Source organism: Centruroides sculpturatus, unplaced genomic scaffold (assembly GCF_000671375.1).
Source record: "Centruroides sculpturatus isolate CEXI.00-Female unplaced genomic scaffold, Cexi_2.0 scaffold836, whole genome shotgun sequence".
Taxonomy (NCBI): Eukaryota; Metazoa; Arthropoda; class Arachnida; order Scorpiones; family Buthidae; genus Centruroides; species Centruroides sculpturatus.
The window spans coordinates 285586-306277 of record NW_019385265.1 but is presented as its reverse complement, the minus strand read 5'-3'; the positions used below and the strand labels follow the sequence as shown (position 1 = coordinate 306277).

The 20692-nt window shown below is 24.7% G+C and overlaps 1 protein-coding gene across 1 annotated transcript in view; it reads right to left on the bottom strand.

Moving 5' to 3' along the window:
• The window catches only part of LOC111636866 (post-GPI attachment to proteins factor 2-like), a 39461-nt gene that overhangs the window by 5727 nt on the left and 13042 nt on the right, over nt 1-20692 (bottom strand). The window contains exon 5 of the mRNA XM_023382257.1: nt 15842-15972. Coding sequence (XP_023238025.1) covers nt 15842-15972 — 131 coding nt within the window. The remainder of the gene's footprint in view (nt 1-15841; nt 15973-20692) is intronic.

The window sequence follows — 20692 nt, the reverse complement described above, 5'->3', positions numbered from 1 at the left end:
GATTTGTGAATTTTAAATTATTTAATTATTAAACTGATAATTCTTATGTACAAATATGATCCTTAAATTATCTTTTAATCTATTCTTAGAACTATTAAGTCAACTTTATAATGAAATATGATATATGGTAAGTGAAATATAGCAAGGCAAATGACAACAAGATGGATACATCTGAGAAGCTATGCATGAAATTAAAAACTATCTTTAGATAAAAATAAAACCTCAAAATTATTATAAAAACCAGCTAATTTTATAATAATTCTAAAATTACTTACAAAAAATTTATAGAAATAATGTGTGAACTTATCCTGTTCATAGAAATTAAAAGATAATCAAGGAATGCAAAGTCTAGCCTAAGCTACAGCATAGACCTATACTCAGACCATCCAATTGTCAATCATTAAGCAATTGACCAAATACCATGAAATTCTGTTGGCCAAATCAAAAACCACAATTCATATCTTAGCAAATTTGAGTCTAAACTGCAGCTTATATCAAATTATGTGATATTAACAATATTCTTATAAACATATTTATAAGTTTTTTAAACTTATAAATATGTTTATAAGAATATTATATAATTGTAATATTTCATCTAATAGTTGATAATGATAAGATGATGAGTTATATAAATTGATAGATTAGGCACAATATTTTACCTTAATGGGAGACCTTGATTAAAAATTATTTTAATGAATAATAAATTTCCTTTACATTGTTTTAACCTTCACTTTCCTATTTATATGTATCACCAATACTTGTAAAAATAACATTTACAAGTTTTATTTCATAAATATTAAAAACTTTGTTTACAATGAAGAAATATTTATTTATAATGCTAAAAGCACACATTCTTCACATTAAACTAATATATAATTTTAACAAGCCTTTATATTGGTTCTGACTTTCATTATCATCAGTAAATTTTCACCTTTATTAAAATTCATAAAATTTCTTACATACATAAAATGTGAATGTGATGTATTTCAATATACAGTACAACCTTGCTAATCCAAACAATGGCAGTTGGCAGTCCTAAATTATAGTTAATCTGAACAGCCAAAACAAAATCTAGATCTCGATCTCTCTCTCTCAGAATAAAATATGTGGCTGTTGTGTTTACCTTGCACTGCTCAGAGTACATGGTGTTTGTATATAAACCCTCCAAATAAATTAAAAACTTGTTATTGGAATAGAAAACAAAGTCTAGTTTCCTATCTCCTTACTATACAGTCATACACTTACTCATGGAAAGTAATAGGTTCAAAACCTCTATCTACACAAACTGAGTTTGTCAGTTTTCAAAAACTAATTGGTGTCAGTCATTCTGATGTAATACAACAGGCTCATCCAACTACAGTATATTGAGAAACCCCACATAACATAAAACATACACTGGAAAAAATTTTGGATAATCCAAGACTCTGAATTGGTTCAGGCTCCAATTTGTTCAGACTAGCAAGGTTTTACTATATACTTCATCAATAAAATCATTGTGCAAGGTTTGTTTTTAGTAAGAATTTTCATATTGACTTCAAACATCATATCCATAATTCAAATTTTAAGCTGATTATTCTCTACATTTTTTGTTTTTATAAACTTTTTTGAAAGTTATTTTTGAAAAAACATCCAAAAATGTTAATCAAAGTCTCCCTTTATTTCTACTATAAGCTTTTAAAACTGCATATAGCTCTATAAGATAATATTTTATATGAATGGCCATTTTATAAATTGTGATGTCTCTACAATAAATTCCCATTTTGATATTAAAATTTCCAATTATTCTAGTATATTTACATAAATCAGTTTGGATTAAAAGAGGTGCTTTTCACTACAATGCAATTATTAAGTTTTGGATAATATGGAGTAAAGTTGGAAATCATCTGGCAATAGCCTGATGTAGAGGAAAACTCTGAATGTAAACTTCAGAGTTTCAAATTGGCTGGATACAAAAACAAACATCACTTCATTATTCCAATCACCAATAAAATTCTTTTTGACAAGACTATAATCAATGATACAATATTAAACAACTAATTCACAGACTATATCAACTTACAATCTTAAATCTCAAAATAGACTATATTATAATAATTATAAAGAACATATTTAAATAATAATAAAATAGTGTACTTGTTAAAAAAAATATAATACAATATAGTTTATTGTTATTAAATTAAAGTATAATTTTGTATTTTCAAATAATAATAATAAATTCAAATGTACACACAGTGCTGAAATTTTTTGAAAGCAGTAACTTGCAATTCTATAAAGTACATGTGTAAAACTATACTATAATGGATTGCATTAAGCGTGTATAAATGATGAATTGAAATCAAACTTGCATATCGGAAAATTTCCGATTTGCCAGCTTTTAGCCAATTCGTTGGACACAGTTTTGGATATGTAACACAATTTTGAATTTTCTTCATAGAATATAAAACAAATTTATCAATAGTTAAATGTGTTATCTGTACAGGGATGTTTCTACGAACGAAGATTTCCAAGAGTCATGATGTGGANATATTAAGGAAAATACGCACAAACACATACATACACACACACAGAATTTTCTTGTTGTTTTTTTGACTTTTTTGGATTCACAAAGTCTCAAAATGCGGAGATTTGCAAAAAACTCAGCGGGTCAAATTTGACATGATTTGAATACTTTCCCTTGTTATGTTTACTTAATTCAAATTAATAAAAATTAAAAATAAATTATAAAAACTTATTTTTAACTTTTTCAAGACTCAAAAAAACTGTACAATTTTAAATTTTTTTAAAAAAGTTCAGCTATTTTATGAGACGATAACTATTAAATGATAAAAAACGTACCCTATGAACCAATGACTGGTGTGCAACGAAAAAAAACAAAAGAGAAAGTTCACCACTAATGCTTTCGAACCCCAGAGTTCTTCTTCAGGTGTTAAATGGAATTTCTGATGGTTTTATGTTAAATCAGAAATTCCATTTAACACTTGATGAAGAACTCAGGGGAGTTCGAAAACATTAGTGGTGAACTTTCTCTTTTGTTTTTTTCGTCGCACATTGGTCATTGGTTCATAGGGTAAGTTTTTTTACTACACCCTGGTGTTGTGTGTTGTTGTTTACTAAATGATAATTTCCAAAATATAATTGCATTTAATTAAACAGTACAAATTAAATATTTCAAAATAATGAGAATTAAAATACAGTATTCATTAATTCTATCATTTACAAGTAATTAAAATGAATTAATTATCAAAATTAATGCATAAAACTTTTTATTTTATCAAAATTCTAATATGAATTTTGATAATATTCAAAGTTCTATGTATGTACAGTACTTATTCCTCCAATTCATTCATCGTATGATAAAGAAATAATTATAAAATAGTGTAATTTGAAAAGACAAACACTTGAATGTAACATTCTAATTTCTCAAATGAATATTCTCTTATAATTAATGATATAAGACTAAATTTTCAGACAAAAAGTTACATCTTGAACTTAAGAAAATATTATGATGCACAAATGTATTGAATTAAATATAAATTATTGTTGATATTATTTTTTAAAAATCCAGCAATGAGTTGCATAACTTTCCCAGCTATTATGAGATCTTTATACTTTTGATTACAATGTAACTTAATAAAATTGTGTGTAATGCCATCTGTTATGATATTTTGTTATAAAAAACTTCTGTACATTTTTAATTACTATAAAATAGCAAAAAGCTTAATTTTGAGGGTAGGAATGAGTTTATAAAAAAAGTATAAATGTTAATAACAAGTAAAATANTTCGCGTATTCGCAAATCATTATGTAACATCCTTTACATCTAGTTTGTATGTACGTTAATCTTTATCTCTTTTTTTCCTGAATTTTAAGTATTTTAGCATTTAAAATTTATACATGTTCAAAATAAAAAATAAGGAAATGTCACTAAAAGTTAATTCGTTTTCTACATAAAATTATTTAAATGATTAAATACGGTATAACGAAAGCATAATTGAAAATTATATTTTCTTATTATTAAATTTTAATATCAACAGTATATTTTTTGAATATCTAAGTATAATCTTATTAAATTTCACGTGTAACTATTTATATCTGTGGTTAGTGTTTTTAAATCATCTCAATATAACTTTCTATTACACGCATGTAAATGATAGCTTTTAAAATATTTCAATAGTTAAAAATAGTTAAAATATCTTGATATAAGGTTTTCACGAAGAACATTAAGTTAATAATAGTACTCGTTTTCGTGATTTTAAATCATTACTGTCTTCACTATTAGCCCGTTAAACAATATACGAGAATATTACGTTGTTATGACATCAAGTTAACGACCTTAAAAATTTACGGATGTCTTTTTAAACGCGTATAATTCGAAACAGCCATTTAAATTTGCATAAAAATTAATTTTTACTACTACTTTGTCCTATGCAAACTTAATAAGCAAGATTTAATGTGCCAGTGGCAAAAATTATTTATTTTAATACGACAAACAATAAAATATTCATTTAATCGCTACACTCCATAAATGTATAATAATTCATATTTTTACAGTCAACTCTCTTCTAATTTTAACATTTATTATGCTATAAATAATAATAATAATACTCACGTAAAGTAATATTTAAATAACTAAATAATCTGCATTTACACGGTTAAAATGTGGAATGACTACAGTGGCACATATTGTATTGAATAGAATATACTCTATTCAATTATTGTTTACAAATTCCAATTGAAGAATGAAAGTGGAATATCTTTTCACACGATAAATCGAAATGATTAAAAGATAAGTATATTTACAAGTTATTGTAATACACATACTTTTTACATATAACTAGTAGACATTTTTTAAAATGATCCGCCTTTCACAATTTAAATATCACGATAACTCTCTCAGCACGGAGAATAAAATAAATATTTTTTTTACTTCATAACAGTAAGTATTTCTTAAATGTATGTCAGATATTCTATAAACCATAACTAAGCTATATGCAATTACTGATAAACTTACTTCATTTTCCTCTTACAGCATACAATTTACATAATATTACTTGTATATACAGAGTGTTCCACATAAAGTGTTACAAACTAATAATTTAACTGATGCAAATTATCTTTTTATTGTTTTTTTTATGATTTAAAAGGCACTTCATAACAATGATAAAATTACGTTGCTCCTTGTCCTTTTCAAAGGGGACAGGGCAACTGCGAAATTTTAAATGGAACTCTACAGAAAAGTGTACACTTTTAGATTCTATAGAAAAAGACAAATTTTCATTTAAAGCATTTTTATAATACATATATTAAAAGTTACAGACAGATGACGTTTTGAGTTAACTCAAACTGTTGACCAGATGTAACTGACAAGAATGCAATAATTATACTATTTTATTAAATGTTTAAATTATTGACTATTCATTTTTTTACAAAACTAACTCAGCACAACACTTTGGTGGTCACTGTTGCACAAGCTTCATGTATTCTCTCATAGTATATGGTAGGAATATCACTTTTTTTCTTCATACAACACCATAGAAAGTAATCAAGAGATGCGAGATAAGGTAACACGGGAACACTGAACTAGTCCTCTACAACCTATCCATCTGCTGCTAAATTCCTGGTTTAATTGTTATATGTATTTCTAAAAAAAATGTGGTAGAGCACCATTTTGCTGAAATCATGTTTATCTTCTCAGATTTACTGGTACTGTACATTGTTTATAATCAGACAAATGATCAGAGAAAAAGAGACTGGATAATTTAAATCAACTCAAAACTTCAACTGGCCATAACTTTTAGTAGATAAATGAAAAAAAAAACTTTAGACAAAAATTTTTCTTCTGTAAAATCCAAAAATATACAATTTTTTGTATGGTTTCACTTAAAGTTTCAAAGTTGCCCCATTCCCCTGTGAAATATGGCAAGAAATGGCAATTTTATTATTGTTTTTCATAACAATATGAAAATTGTTATTTCTTGCCCTTCCTCTATCCTTTCAAACCATAATAAATGAAAAAAGACATTTTACATTAGTCAAGTTATTTTCAAGTTTATTTTGTAGCCCTTTATATGAGGCACTGTGTATATATACATATAAATAAGGAATGATTTTATGTATAATAAACAGTATATAATACTTTTATAGTACACTAAAAACACAAAAAAAATACAAAACAGTTTAGTAACATTACTTGAATTCTCTGAGAAAGGTAAAGTACATTTTGAAAGTAACAACTAATTAAAAGATTATAAATTATAATTTTGTACATCAATAAAAATACATAATACATACACAAATACCTTCAAGGAAAAAAATTTAAACTTTTATTGTTTTTAAAAAAAGAATAATTAAGAATTTTTTTTAAAAAGAAGAATGACAATCATCTTTTATAGTTCATGTAACTTATATTTTTAAAAATCTTTAATAAAACATGATTTTTAATTCTTAAAGAATTAACATATATAATAGTAATTTATTGCTTTCTTGATTTCAAATTTTAGTTACATATTGTTATTCCTGATTTATAATACTTAATTACAATAAAACATCATTAATTTGGATGCAAATAGTCTGGGGTCTTTACAAACTGAATCAATTGTCTTACAAAAAACATCAAACACACTAACACTTAGGCTAGGTCTCTATTCTGTTATTGTGTGCATAATACATTATCAATGACCAATTATATGAATAATCATATATTATTTTATGCACACAATATTTGGAAATAAGGATCTGTTATTAAATTTGTTGCTACATTAAAAAAATTTTCTTCTGAACAATGCTTGAAATAGCATTTTGAAAATTTCTTCTACAAAAAATATAAATTATGTTTTAAAATAAAATAATATAGCAATTTATTTTGTTTGATACTATATAACACAACAGGAATTCCTTATGTCAAAATTCCAACAGTTCTTCCTCCAGTTAGTCCGTATTAATAATGTTTTACTGTATATGAAATTATATATATTCATATATACACTGCACTACATTATTTTAAAAATAATTAAAAACAAAATCACAAATTTAGTTAAAATGGTGAAAGTATTAAAATTGTTTTTAAAACTTTTATAGTAAAATTGGCAAATATACTGTATATTGCAACAAATAATTAATAATATATAGAAGATAAAGCCATTTAATAATTTAAGGCTATAAATATTTAAAAAATTAAAATTATTTTATCTGCTTTTAATCTTAGCAGTAAGATTCAAATAAACAGATCTATACAGGGCCATTGAGAGCTTTTATGGTGCCCAGAGATAGTGGCAAAAGGTTCCCATTTTTTTTTTTTTAACAAATGAAATATATAGAATACTAATTAATAAAAAGCAGTCTTAAAGACTAATTTTTGCTAGTGAAAATAATATTAATTTATAGGGTCAGAAACTCAGGGGCCCTAGTTTCATCTGGGTCTGGAGAAAAATCCCCAGCTCCTCAACAGTCCTTAATCCACAACACACAAATTTCAATAATAATGAAAGTTTTGTCTTTTTATATTTAATATGATTTTTTAATCTATGTAAATTATGTAATAAACAATTTTTTTACATATAACTTAGAAATATGAAATATTCAATTAAAAAATACTTTTGAAGTATCAAAAATCAGTAAATTTCTATAACAATTCTAATTCAATAATTCTCTAATTTTAATGTTCTATATCAAATTAAAAATATGTATTTCACATATTTTTAATTTGCTATTAGTTTAATTTTATAAATCATAATTAGAAAAAAACAGTAAAAACAGTGAAAAGAAAAAAATTATAATTATAACACATTTTATGGTCTATATAAAAACTGCTTCTCAATGAAAATAATATGTATCAATTTTTAATTTCACCCAAATACAATTGATATTTTGTTACTTAATAATAATAATAAAAACCTAACTCAATACAATTCTTTGGATATAGAGTATCCAAAGAAAAGTTTAATTTGTTAATAACAGAAATATGGATTTTGTACTTTCAGAAAGAAAAAAAAAGTGGTGAACCATCTGAGACTACATCTATAGTAATGGTTTAAGAATAAATTTATATATCATACAGGTTATAGTTTCCATATTTTGCAGCCACAATATGAAAAATATAAGCTCAGATGTTTATCATTTGTTTATTTTGAGTGTAGATGAAATCCATAACTTTCTAACACACTCAATAAATAATTATCAAGATGTTAAATAAAATACTGCATAATGTAAATATTTAAAAAACTCTCAATTGAGCACTTGCTGTAGAATGGCATATCCTCAATGTTATGAATCATCTTATAATTCACTGATGCTATTCGAATAAAATAATACAATTAAGCTAGCAAATACTGAAAATTAAGTTTACACAAAAAAATACTGTTTTCATAGGTGTAATACTGCTTCTATGCTATTCATAAAATGTAAAATATCTATATGATATAGTTTGAGATAGTATATCAAGTGATTTTGTTTGTTGTGCTTATTAATGCTGCATCAAAAGTATCCATGAATAAATGCACTTGCAATTCATTTTTTAAACAACTATTTCTTGTTCTTTTTTTTTACAAGCTAGCAAAATAAAGATTATGCAGAATGCATGTTTGAATTTTCTCTTGTATTGACAATTATAGAATGGTTAGATAATACACATAATACATAAAAATAATGGCCACAATTATTATGGAAACTAAAGATTTAATTTCTAATGATAGTTAGAGCCATCAAATTTTATTGTATAAGAAAATAATTAAACACATTACTATCTGTCACTATATAAAATGGAAAATAAGAAGACAGTGTTTAATAAGTTTGAGTTATTTTTGCATTTAGTCTTATTTTTAATTGCTTACTATTCTTCAGACTTGAATGTTCTATTCTAGTGTTTTGAAGAGCAATGCTGCTATGATCATTTTTTTAAATAGCAAGAATCACTGAAATCTAAAATATAGAACATCCATGTCCAAAACAAAATTTGAATCCAAAAATCTGATGGATCAAACTTTAACAACAAAACTTTTAAGTAAATATAATTTGAAGAATTTAAATATATGATGAAAAAACAACTGTCAAAATAGTTAGTTGCAATTGATTAAAAATAACTTACATACTATTTCATTAAAAAGCTATTTTATTTTACAAACTGTTATGAACAGATTATAATTTATTATATAAAGTAACCATGAATGTATTTAATTTGTACATTTTAATATAAATAATTATTCTTTAATTATGTGAAAGTAATTTTGATTCAAAATAATTGTATTATAGCTTCATAATTTTGTATGCTTTTATTACAATAAAAGTTCTGATTGCCGTCCATTTCAATTATTTAAAATTAAATCTTAACAATTTAAAATTATTTAAAACAAATACGTGCAAATTACTAAACATGTAATATTGACAAAAATATAATTACAGAATTAAAATTTTACTTTCCTATTAAATAAGTAAATGATAAAAAAAGTGAGTAAAAACATTTTGAAATTATAATATTTAAATTCATAAATATCCTATTTAAAGTAAAATTTGTTTTTCTAAATAAACAGTTTTAAATATGCTCTCTTATTCAGTTATCAGACTCAACTTTAATCACATAAAAAAATTTACCTTAATATGCTTTATTTATTAATAACCAATCTAACTTATTTGTACATTATTATTTTTTTAAAAAAGGTTTTTAATAATAGCACCTTCACCTTTACTTTCTCCTTCTGTAACCTGAACAATCTTCTAACTTTAAACTTATTGATAAAAAATCGTCAGGACAAAAAGTTTTAAATTTACAAAATTTAAGAAAATTCTTAAATTCTTTTTTATCAAATGTATTTATTTTTTTAATATTGTACCATTTCCAGAGGGATCTTTTAACATTTTTACATATTGAGGTAGACGAGTTTAAATGAAAGGTTGACTCTGCCATGGAACAACTTATTCTCCTCATGTGCATGTTATTTAAAGGGGAAATGAAAAGACACATTTTTTGTATTGTCTTTTTTTAAAAGAATTTTCTTAAATTTGTAAATTTAAACTTATTCTAGTTATAATCAACAATTTCATAAATTAAAGAATTAATATGTATTTTTAAATAGACAGCTATATGGTATTGGAGATACTTTAATATTTTTTTTTTTAATGTTGGAGTATTTTGATGGAGCAAATTTAAGTTTTTCCATTTTCAAAGCTTGAAAATAAAAGAATAATTTCAATTATGAAAAGATAATATTCTGAACAATTAGAATTTTCTTCAGATTTCTTCACAGACTTGTAGAAAACTAGAGAAATTTTGTGCAAAAGATATTACCAGTTTGTAAAGACATGAATGAAGTTCAGGTAAACCACAACACTACATTCTAGTAACATTTAGCTAGCATTTTCACTTGACTAAGTTTTGCATGTTCACCATTACAGAAAAAAACATGATACAGAACAAGCTTTTAAGCATACTGTATTTACTCGCATATGAGGTTTTTATTCATTTATCACAATTTCAAATTCCTGGGTTGTCCTAAATGTGCGAGCGAAAGACTCTTTGCATTTTTGCAAATAATTTTTGTGGATAGTGTATTTGCATTTTTTACCAGATGCCTACCCTCTTGTATTTAAAAATATAAGTATTTTTATCTGGGTCATTTGAATCGTTCTTGTGTATTGCCAGGAGTAAAGATGAATAGCAATAGGAAAAACAAAGCTTTTGAATTGAATTCCAGATTGAAATTCCAAAATCACACAGGAGCTCGATATAAGTATTAATCCATTCCCACATGAAAACAGATGATTATTTGGAAATCAGAATTTGGAGAAACTCATAAATGTAATCGATGGAGAGTGGATTTGACTGTTAAGAATTAGCAAAAAGGTTTCTGAATTGTCTAGCTTTACATGAACAAATTCTGTTGTTGATTTTACAAGATTTTTCCTTAAAGTTTAAAATGCCAGTAATCTTTGCTGGAAAATGTGTGCATTTATATGCATTTGATATTTTATTTCATTTAATCACAAACAAAATAAGAATTGTTTTAATAAATGTAATTTTCTTTATTTTGATCTTTAAAGTCACACCTTGTCCTATATGCGAGTAAATACAGTAATTATTAACAGTTCATTTTTAAAAATGTGTTTTATGTTCTTTTTTTGTATTGGTGAATATGACAATGGAAAATTGTGCAGCAGAAATTCAGTAGTTACTTGTTTGAAATGTTATAACAATTCACTTAAACTTTAAACATTTATTAAAATAATTATAATTTGATAATTATGAATGAAAAATTTTATATAATTAAGGAATATTTCCCAAACTAATAAAAATATCCGATCAAAAAAATGTGTGTGTTAATAAAATTAATACAAAAACAACTATTAAATAATTTTCTTATATGTATAGTTGTGATAAATTTTTTATAAGCATTCAACAACACAATACAAAAGCAGGAACTCAAATATTTAGATCTACTCAGCAGTTTGCAGAAGTTATAATTTTCACTACAAGATAATCAAACGATAACTACCTGCAATTAGGGTAAGAAATTTGGTAAGGCTGTGAATCAGAATTGGCAACATGCAAGCTGGTAGTATAACAAGAATGGCCAGCTCAAATTTGCCAAACTGTGCACCAGATGATCTTTCATTTGATCACCTGGTATGAACAGTGGACTAATATGTTATTTTTAAAAATTACTGTTCAAAACTATTGCATAACTTATGCAAATGAATCAAAAAACCTTAAAGTTGCTAAATAAATCAAAGCTTAACAATTTATATTTATTTATATAATTATTTATTATGAAGTCAATTTTGTTTTCCAAAACAACAGCTTGGGATAAAATAACACAGCTAAAACACTATTTACTACTAATTTTGGATAAATTATAAAAAAATTTTTTAAAGATTTCTAAACTGATATTTGTAGTTCAGCACCAAACTAAAAAAACATCAATTGCCTTAAACCTATTAGAAAAATTATTGAATTTAAAAATTTATTTATATTGTAAATACAGTACATTATTTATATATTAGTGTAGTGGAAATAATGTGCTGTACTTACAATATTTCTATGTAGTAGAAATTTCTTTGAATTAATGAAGAACAATGATCTAAAATAAGAATGCTAGTAACATATATATCATTCTTTTAAATGCTAAAGTCCAACAAAATTTTAATTTATATATAGTAGTTTAACATATTCAATTTTAGAAATTTTTAAGAACAAACTACTAAAACTTAATATACTGGATATTAGCAATTAAATTAATTAATGTATTTAATTAATAGCATTCAACATATCTCTACAAACTTAAATCAGATTATTTAAAATTAATAGTTTTTAATGTTTTAAAAATTTATAATATTTTATATTAATCTGTAAATAACTGAATACTGTTAATATCATTAATTATGTTAAAAATTGAGAACAAAAAATAAATAATCTTAATATACAAAGTCCTTGATTTGACTGATCCATATTTGTAGAAGTGCATAGAAACTATACATATCATATCATATATAAAGTTATTATTCAAATATTACATGCTGTCTGATTTTGAATGTATCAATGTATTAAGCAATATTTAGTTTTTTGTCTTCTGAAACTAGAATTAATACTTTAAGTCTTTCAGTATACATAGTTATGCTTTGATACATTTCTACAAATGTAAGATCAGATAACAATAAATATTTGAATTATAGAACATAAATTGATATATACACTAGAGATGTAATAGATATTGAACTGATATCAGAAACATTCTGATATGCAGTATCATTCATTGATATTAGATATGCTTATTGATATCAAATTGATATCAGTAAGCATCTCTAATATAGACATTCAATATATATACAGTGGAACCTCTATATTCATAATATTTGATATTCGTCACATTTTGATGACTTTTTTATTTTTCTATATTCATTAGTATTTTCTGTATTCATCATCATTCCCAACTCCAGAAATGGCACTACAATCTCATGCCTGTGCCGATTAGCTAGCCATTTTAGCTAGTTGTAGTTAATCAGTCTGCTTTGTGTGGTCATTGTGTGTGTTGTTGAGTTATTGAAAAATAATTAATGCAAGAAACCAAGTTCCAATCACTCCAAAGTGGCACTCAAATGTTGCTATATTCAACCAAAATACAAATACATTCAATGATAATGTAATTGCCTACTTCAGAAAAGTTTTAAAAAGCAGACAAAAACACACAACACCGGACAAGTTCTTTATTAAATTGAGTGCTACTGAATCATCGGCAAAACAGACCCCAACATCATATTTGGAATTGCCTAATGTTTTAATTGATATGTCTTCTTCTAAACAATAATACTGTCCTTCCCCTTCTACCACTATACCACATATCTTTATTGTACTAAATAAACACAGTAAAGTTTCACAAACAACATAATTTTTATTCTTGTACCTTTTTTTCAGGATGGGAACAGATTAATTGAATATCAGTTATTTATTATGAGAAAAATTGTTTCTATATTTGTCATATTCCATATTCGTTTGGTTCTTGAGAACAGATTAATGACGAATATAGAGGTTCCACTGTATACATATATATATTATACACAAACTTTTCTTATGTTGAATTGCAAATCATTATTAAAGTTAGAATTAAGTTATGTAACTTTTAAAATCTTTATACTATGCATGTTTAAGTTTTATAATAAATAACTTTCATTTTTTAGTTATAAAATGTAATATTAATTTTATAAAAAATAATTGTTTATTTTTATATAATAAAATACATCTAAACTGATCTATAATTATCAACATTCATTAATCTTTATATAAAAATGATTATTGCTTTATCAATATATTTACATTGGCAAAGCAGCACACAAATAAAAAATTATTTTTTAATATTTTTGTTCCAGTAAAATGTAAGGCATAGATACAATTTCTTTATGCTGTTATTTAACTAACAAGTAAGTCCTTTTCTATAAATGTCTTTAAATTTAATTCAATCTTCAGTTAGTATACAGATATACCTTGCTTTAAGACACTGCTTTGGAGTGCTTGGCTAACATGGCACTTTTCAATTATATTCATGTTTATTATTTTCAGCATTTGATTATTTTATTATTTTCAGCCTCACTCTTAAGAGAATTTCCAGGGTATTCATTACTTATAAAATACTTTTGAATAATTATTTTTAGATCTACTATTATTGCATACATAATAAATGACAATGTAAATATGTTTTTAATGGATTTATATGCATTAGCAAGTAGAATAAAAATATTGTAATTTGCTTTATGGTGGTGGTCTGGAATCCAACTTGCCATATTAGCAAGATATGCCTGTATTAAAAATTTCTAAAAACAAATCTTTTGAATATATTTTGTTGGAATTTAGCATTTAGAAAGATATGTCAAATATTATGAAAATCAGAAGATTAATTAATATACAAGATTTTCTACTCACTTATCACATAAAATACTATAGGTATAGTTTTTTAAAATAAGATTCTAAATTATCATATATAACTACCATAAAAAACAAAACTAATATTTAGTATCATACATTATTTATTTTTATTCTGCATTTTATATATATATAACAAAATTATGAATTTTTGATATTATAATTAGGTATGTGTTTATAATGGTATATGTTTATAATAAAATAATTACACAAACTTAACTATGTATATATTTTAAAATTACTTTGCACTTTAAAATTACTTGACATCAATCATTTTAAAGTGTCATATCAAGTTTCATATTTTAATATACTTTTTTATAATAATTCATCACAATATTGTCATTGTTTGGTTACTTTATATAAAATATTTATGTATAGCAAAAATATAAATAGACAAAATTTTCAAGAATTACTGAATTTTTTATATTAATTATTACAAAGATATAATATAAAAACTCTAAATTCATTATAATTCTTTTGTTGTAAATTAATTCAAAATATTTAAAATTTATTTACAACAATTTAAAACACCTGTGCAATTTGTGCATGTTGTCAGTGAAATTTAGTATTAAAAAATGAAAATTATTTACAATTTTTATAATACACATAATATTCAGTACTTAAATTCCATGAATATTAAATAATTAAATATTTATTGTCTATTTCTTATTGATTAATAACATTTTAGACAAAATAAACAAAGTTTATTAAACTTTTTACTTATTTTGTGTAAAATGTTGTTAATTCAATAACTAATCTAAGAATAAATTTTATTAGCATTTAAATAAATTTAATATTGATTATGTATGAGAAAGAAATTTCTTAAAAGTTAGTGTAATAAAATGTCATTCAAATTCAAGTAAAAGTTTCCAACACATAATTAGCATTTTTTAAATTTAAAATATAAATTAGTAATAAATTTTTAAAAATATTTTTCCAACAATTTGAGCAATAAAAATATTCATATTTTCATAAAAATGTTTAATAAAAGATTAATTTAAAAACTAAACATTTAATTTAAACTGAAAAAATTTTGTTTCATTTGATCGATTAAACTTTTTTCATTATCATTATTTTGAATAAAATGAAATTTAGAAATAAAATTCTTGTAAATTTGATCACTTTTCCTTATTATTTTTTATATAAAACTATTATATGTAATAATAATAATATATGAAAAATAATATAAATCTTATATGTTACTATTTTTCATATCCATAACTAACAAACTGGAACATTATATATCACATGTTTCTGCTTTAAAAAATTTTCATATTTAATAAAAACTAACTTATAACAAATAGAATTCTCAGATTCTGATCAATAATATTAATAAAATGATTTATCACAATAAATCACATCCAGATCCTTCAGGGATAACAAATATATTAACAAAAACTGAATTTTGAGATTCAGTTGCCTCCGTAGAACGTCACCTAACCTTGTGTATACTGATACCTTCCTCTGGAGTTATTATTAAGAACTGATTGGAAAAATCCCAATAAGCAGTCATGTGAAAACCCATATTTGATACTACGACAATATATTCGCAGATGGCAAACAACGTGTAAACTGGAAAAAAAATTTTAAATAAAATTAATTTATTAATCAAAAAAAGCAATTATTGAAAAGTTATTATTAAAATAACTATTATTGTTATTCAAATAATATGATTGCATAATTAAATTAAAATTACTTATTATCAAAAATTTATTATATTATACAATAAATTTTAGAATTTTATTTTTATTTTATAGGATTTTTAATAATTAAAAGCAACCATTCCACTCCAACTTCTCAATAAGAAAGCAAAAAACTTTACTTGGAGCACTTACATACAAAACATTGATGAAAAAATGAAGTGCTTTTGAAACTGTGCTCCATCATCAGAATTCCACACTTATAAAATTCATTACTACACAGAACATTTGAACATCAAATACTTTTAACATCCAGATTTTTCAAAATGTGCATGCATCAAATTTTTATGTATTACTTCCAGCACAGATTTTTAACAGATATTAGATAAATAGAATATCACATTTAGATTTAAATCTAAACTCTGCATATTTTTTCACACAATTTTACCATGGACATCGTCTTTTACTTTTTAATTGTTGGCATCCATTTCCCCTCATTTGGAAAGCTATCAATTCAGGTATACCTCGACTTACATCGTTTCGAGTTACGTCATTCCCGATTATACGTCGTTTGTCAAAAAATATATGGAAAAATAAAAATCAAGTTTAAGTCATTTTATTCGACTTTACGTCTGTCTGCCACAAATATTGAAGTCATAATATCACTAGAAAAATGGTTAAAGCAAATAAAATCATATTAAAATATATACATTTACAAGTATGTACTGTATTTACAGTAAATGCATTCATAAATTTAGATTACTTTTTTCTGTACTATATTAAAAACTAAAATTTATTTGTTTGTAAGCTTAAAATAGATCCTTATTAACCATATATTATTAAAAATGCATTAATAAATAAAATACAGAACTGGGAATGGTAATTTATGGTTTAGCCTAGTGAGAAGTATATTTGGAGACAAGTAAATTTGACTTATGTCGTTTTTCGACTTACGTCGCCTCTCCCGGAACCAATTACCGACGTAAGGCGAGGTATACCTGTATCTCTCTTTAACTACCTCCTCTCTCCTACCATACTTATGAACTCCATTTGTCCTGTCATCACGATGTTAACTTTGGGAATTTAGTAAAGTTTACACAACTAAAAGAATATTGAGAGCAAAATATTGTTTAAATACTGATGTATCAAATAATAGAAGTTAAATTTAGTTATATAATATCAATTTACTTTAAAAATGAATAAACTAATTTTTTTAACAAATTTAAAGTAAAATCTATATTAACAATCAAATGATAGAGTCAGATTAACTATTGGGCTATAATTCAGCTAATTAATTATTATTAATTTAATTAATTAATTAATTATATAAATATTATGTAATTTGGGCTAAAAAGTTAGTAGTTATATTGTCATCTAGTATTAAATTTAATTAGAAATAATTTAGACTATTCTAAAAGAAAAGATCAATCTGGAGTGAGTGTGTCTCAAAACTCATAATATCTACTTACTTGGCAATATCTCAAAATTAATTGGTATTTGGAAGCAAATATCAGAGGTCCAGATAGAAAATTAATTGGAAATGCATCTGCATAGTGAACAGAAATGGCAGGTTTGAGTCATGCTCCAGATCAATTTTTTCTTCCAGAATAATTTAACTTAGTTATTTCTAATTAAATTTAATACAAGATGGCAACATAGCTACATACCTTCAGTCCAAATTATATAATATCTATATTATTACTTAGCTGCATTCTAGCCCAACAGTTAATCTGGCTCTATCATTTGATTAATATAATTCAGGCTTGGTTTTATATATAATTATACAATTCATCTCGGATTTCATAACTAGCCAAAGTATGTGACTGTTTATTGCAATTATTATTGTTTGGAAAAGCCTATGTTTACATTTTATGTAAATTTAATAGTCTTTAGAATATAATTATAATTTTTAGTTTACAAATCATTTTTGAATAATAACTTAATTTTCTAGCAATTTGGTTCACTCTTTGTTCAAAATTTACGGCCCTAAAAAGGGCCTTTTCAATGGTGACAAGTCTGCTGAATGTCTATGGAAAATTTTTGATTTCTGACAGCTCCTTGTCTTAGTAGAATCTTCTGTAATGTTAATGATTAAACAAGGTTATTCTTGATCCAGTGAGCAGTCAACCACCCAGAATTTTTCTTCAATATTGTATATTTGATAAATACAGTCTGTCCATACTTGGGCAAAACAGCATTCATCCTTTCTTCCAAAGTGTTTTCGTGTCAGCAATTTTCCTGATTGAGTTCGAATGAGGTACAGTACATATCTTTTGACTCCAAGCTAATTCAATCTAATTCAGCTTACAACAGTTGGATAGGATTCTTGGGACAATGAACTGGCTTCTAAAATTTTGTCAATTTGATATCAATGAGCATGAATGACTTCTAATGATTAAGTTTTATCATTTCTTGTTACTCATCAATATTTTTTCTATTTACTTAGTAGCAAAACAGATACTTATAAACTTTCATGTGAATTACCATTTTAAAACAATCATTATATATGGATTAATAATCACTAATTTCACTTCGTTTTATTTTCTTCTTCAGTGATAATAAATTGCTAAAAATATAATTTATAAAAATAAAAATTATTCTCAGACAAATATTATTATTATTATTATTATTAATACTAAAGGTCAAAAAACAGTAAGAAATCAGCTTGACGTCGCAGGAGTGGTTTACAAGGTATCATGTGATTGTTTACAAGCGAAATCATATGTTGGAGAAACGGGACGGAAGCTCAAGACACGCCTAAAAGAACACAAGGCAGCGATTCATCTAAAAAGACAAGAGTCACCATGGTATCAACATTGTGTTAATTATAATTGTAAAGTTAATAGAAGTTCTGTAAAAATATTGTATAAAATGGAAAATTTGTTTAAAAGATGCATGGTAGAACACCTTTGTATAATAGAACATGCAAATTTGTTGAATCAGAATGTCGGTCGAAACATTGATGCATGCTGGGAAAAATTTATTTGTATAAAAGGTAACAAGTGTCTAGTTGTTGGATAATCCACTGAAGAGGCTGTAACGGCGAAATGCATTTGGAAAGTGATTTGAAAATTATGAAAATAAAAGAATTAACCCTGGTTAAAGTAAAGTATCTTTGTTGATTACTATTTGTCCGCTAATATAAATCACTTGAAGTCAGTCTAGGAAAGAGTGTTTTAATTTACTCGTCTATTTTGTCTGAGAATAATTTTTATTTTTAGAAATTATATTTTTAGAAATCTTACCGATCACATTGTTTTATATTTTTATATTTTTGATCAACGATAATAAATTGCCTTTTCTTTCAAATTCCTTCTTCAATCTGAAAATTATACTTGTTGAAATACCAAATTCAGTTGTTATATTGATTTCACTAACTGATTTGTTTATATGTATCTAGTAGTTTCCATAAACATATAAACATTAAGTACAGTTTTCTTTGCTTGAGAATGCTGTTACTTTCTTTTAACATTCTTCTTGAAATATGAAAAATACACCATTATTGCAAATGGCTTTATGGCCCATTTCAATTAAAACAAAATTACCTTATTAAAATAACATCAATATTTTGCAAACAAAAATCAAAGGTAATTTTATTATTTTTTTCACATTAATGATTTGGATAATATTGTGTTTTAATAACAACTAAAACTTTGAAAAACAAATTAATCTGGGAACTTTTTCTTTACAATGGATGGATATAACCTAAACTCTATTTACATTTTACTGATGTAATATCAAATAAAAGTGAGGCCTTTAAGTCATGACATTCTACAAAACATTGATAATATATATGTTCATCTTATATGTAAAATAAAAATAATTAATTTAATAATTACGAGTAAATCCTTGTGCTTAAATGAAAATTATTTAAATACAAAGTAAACAAAAGATATAAAAATTTTGATGATAATAAACAAAAAAAATTATTTAAATTTGTTTATATTTAAATACATGTTGTGCAGTAATTAAAGTTGGAAATGAAGATTAGTACTTCATAATTCTTAATTGAAAAGAAAGTTGAGGTATTTGAATCTATCTCTGTATAAAATATACAGTAAGACAGGTTTTGTCGACTTTGGTTATTGTTGGTTTCAGTTTTTGTCGATTTTTTCCATGAAAAATTTGTTTTGGTTTTCATCAGTTGCCTCAGATTTTGTTGGTGTGTACACATAAGCTCGTTGCTAATTTTTCAAAAACAAAGGGTGGCCCAAGCATTTTCCTGCTCAGTGTGTCATTGTTTCTTGTTGTGAGAGCATTACCCCGCACATCTAGCCAATTCCATTACTTTCCTTTCCTTTTAGCTCCATCATGGGACCAAAGAAAGATTCCAGAATCCAACCCTTCGAATGCCATGTTAAATGTTCATTTATTCTTTATATTAGTCTTTTATATTCATTTTATATTAATTTCTTATTGTTTTTAGTATTAAACACTATATTTATTCTATAAAATGTGTTTTTGGTATGTATTTTGGAGTGTCTAGAATGAATTAATTGGATTTACATTGATTCATATGGTATTGAATAATAAAATAATTGCCTTGGTTTTCATCAGTTTCGGATTTCTCCGATTGTTTTTGGATGGCTTATCGATGAAAACAGAGGTATCACTGTCTTTATATTTTTTAAAGCTTATTAAATATTATAATT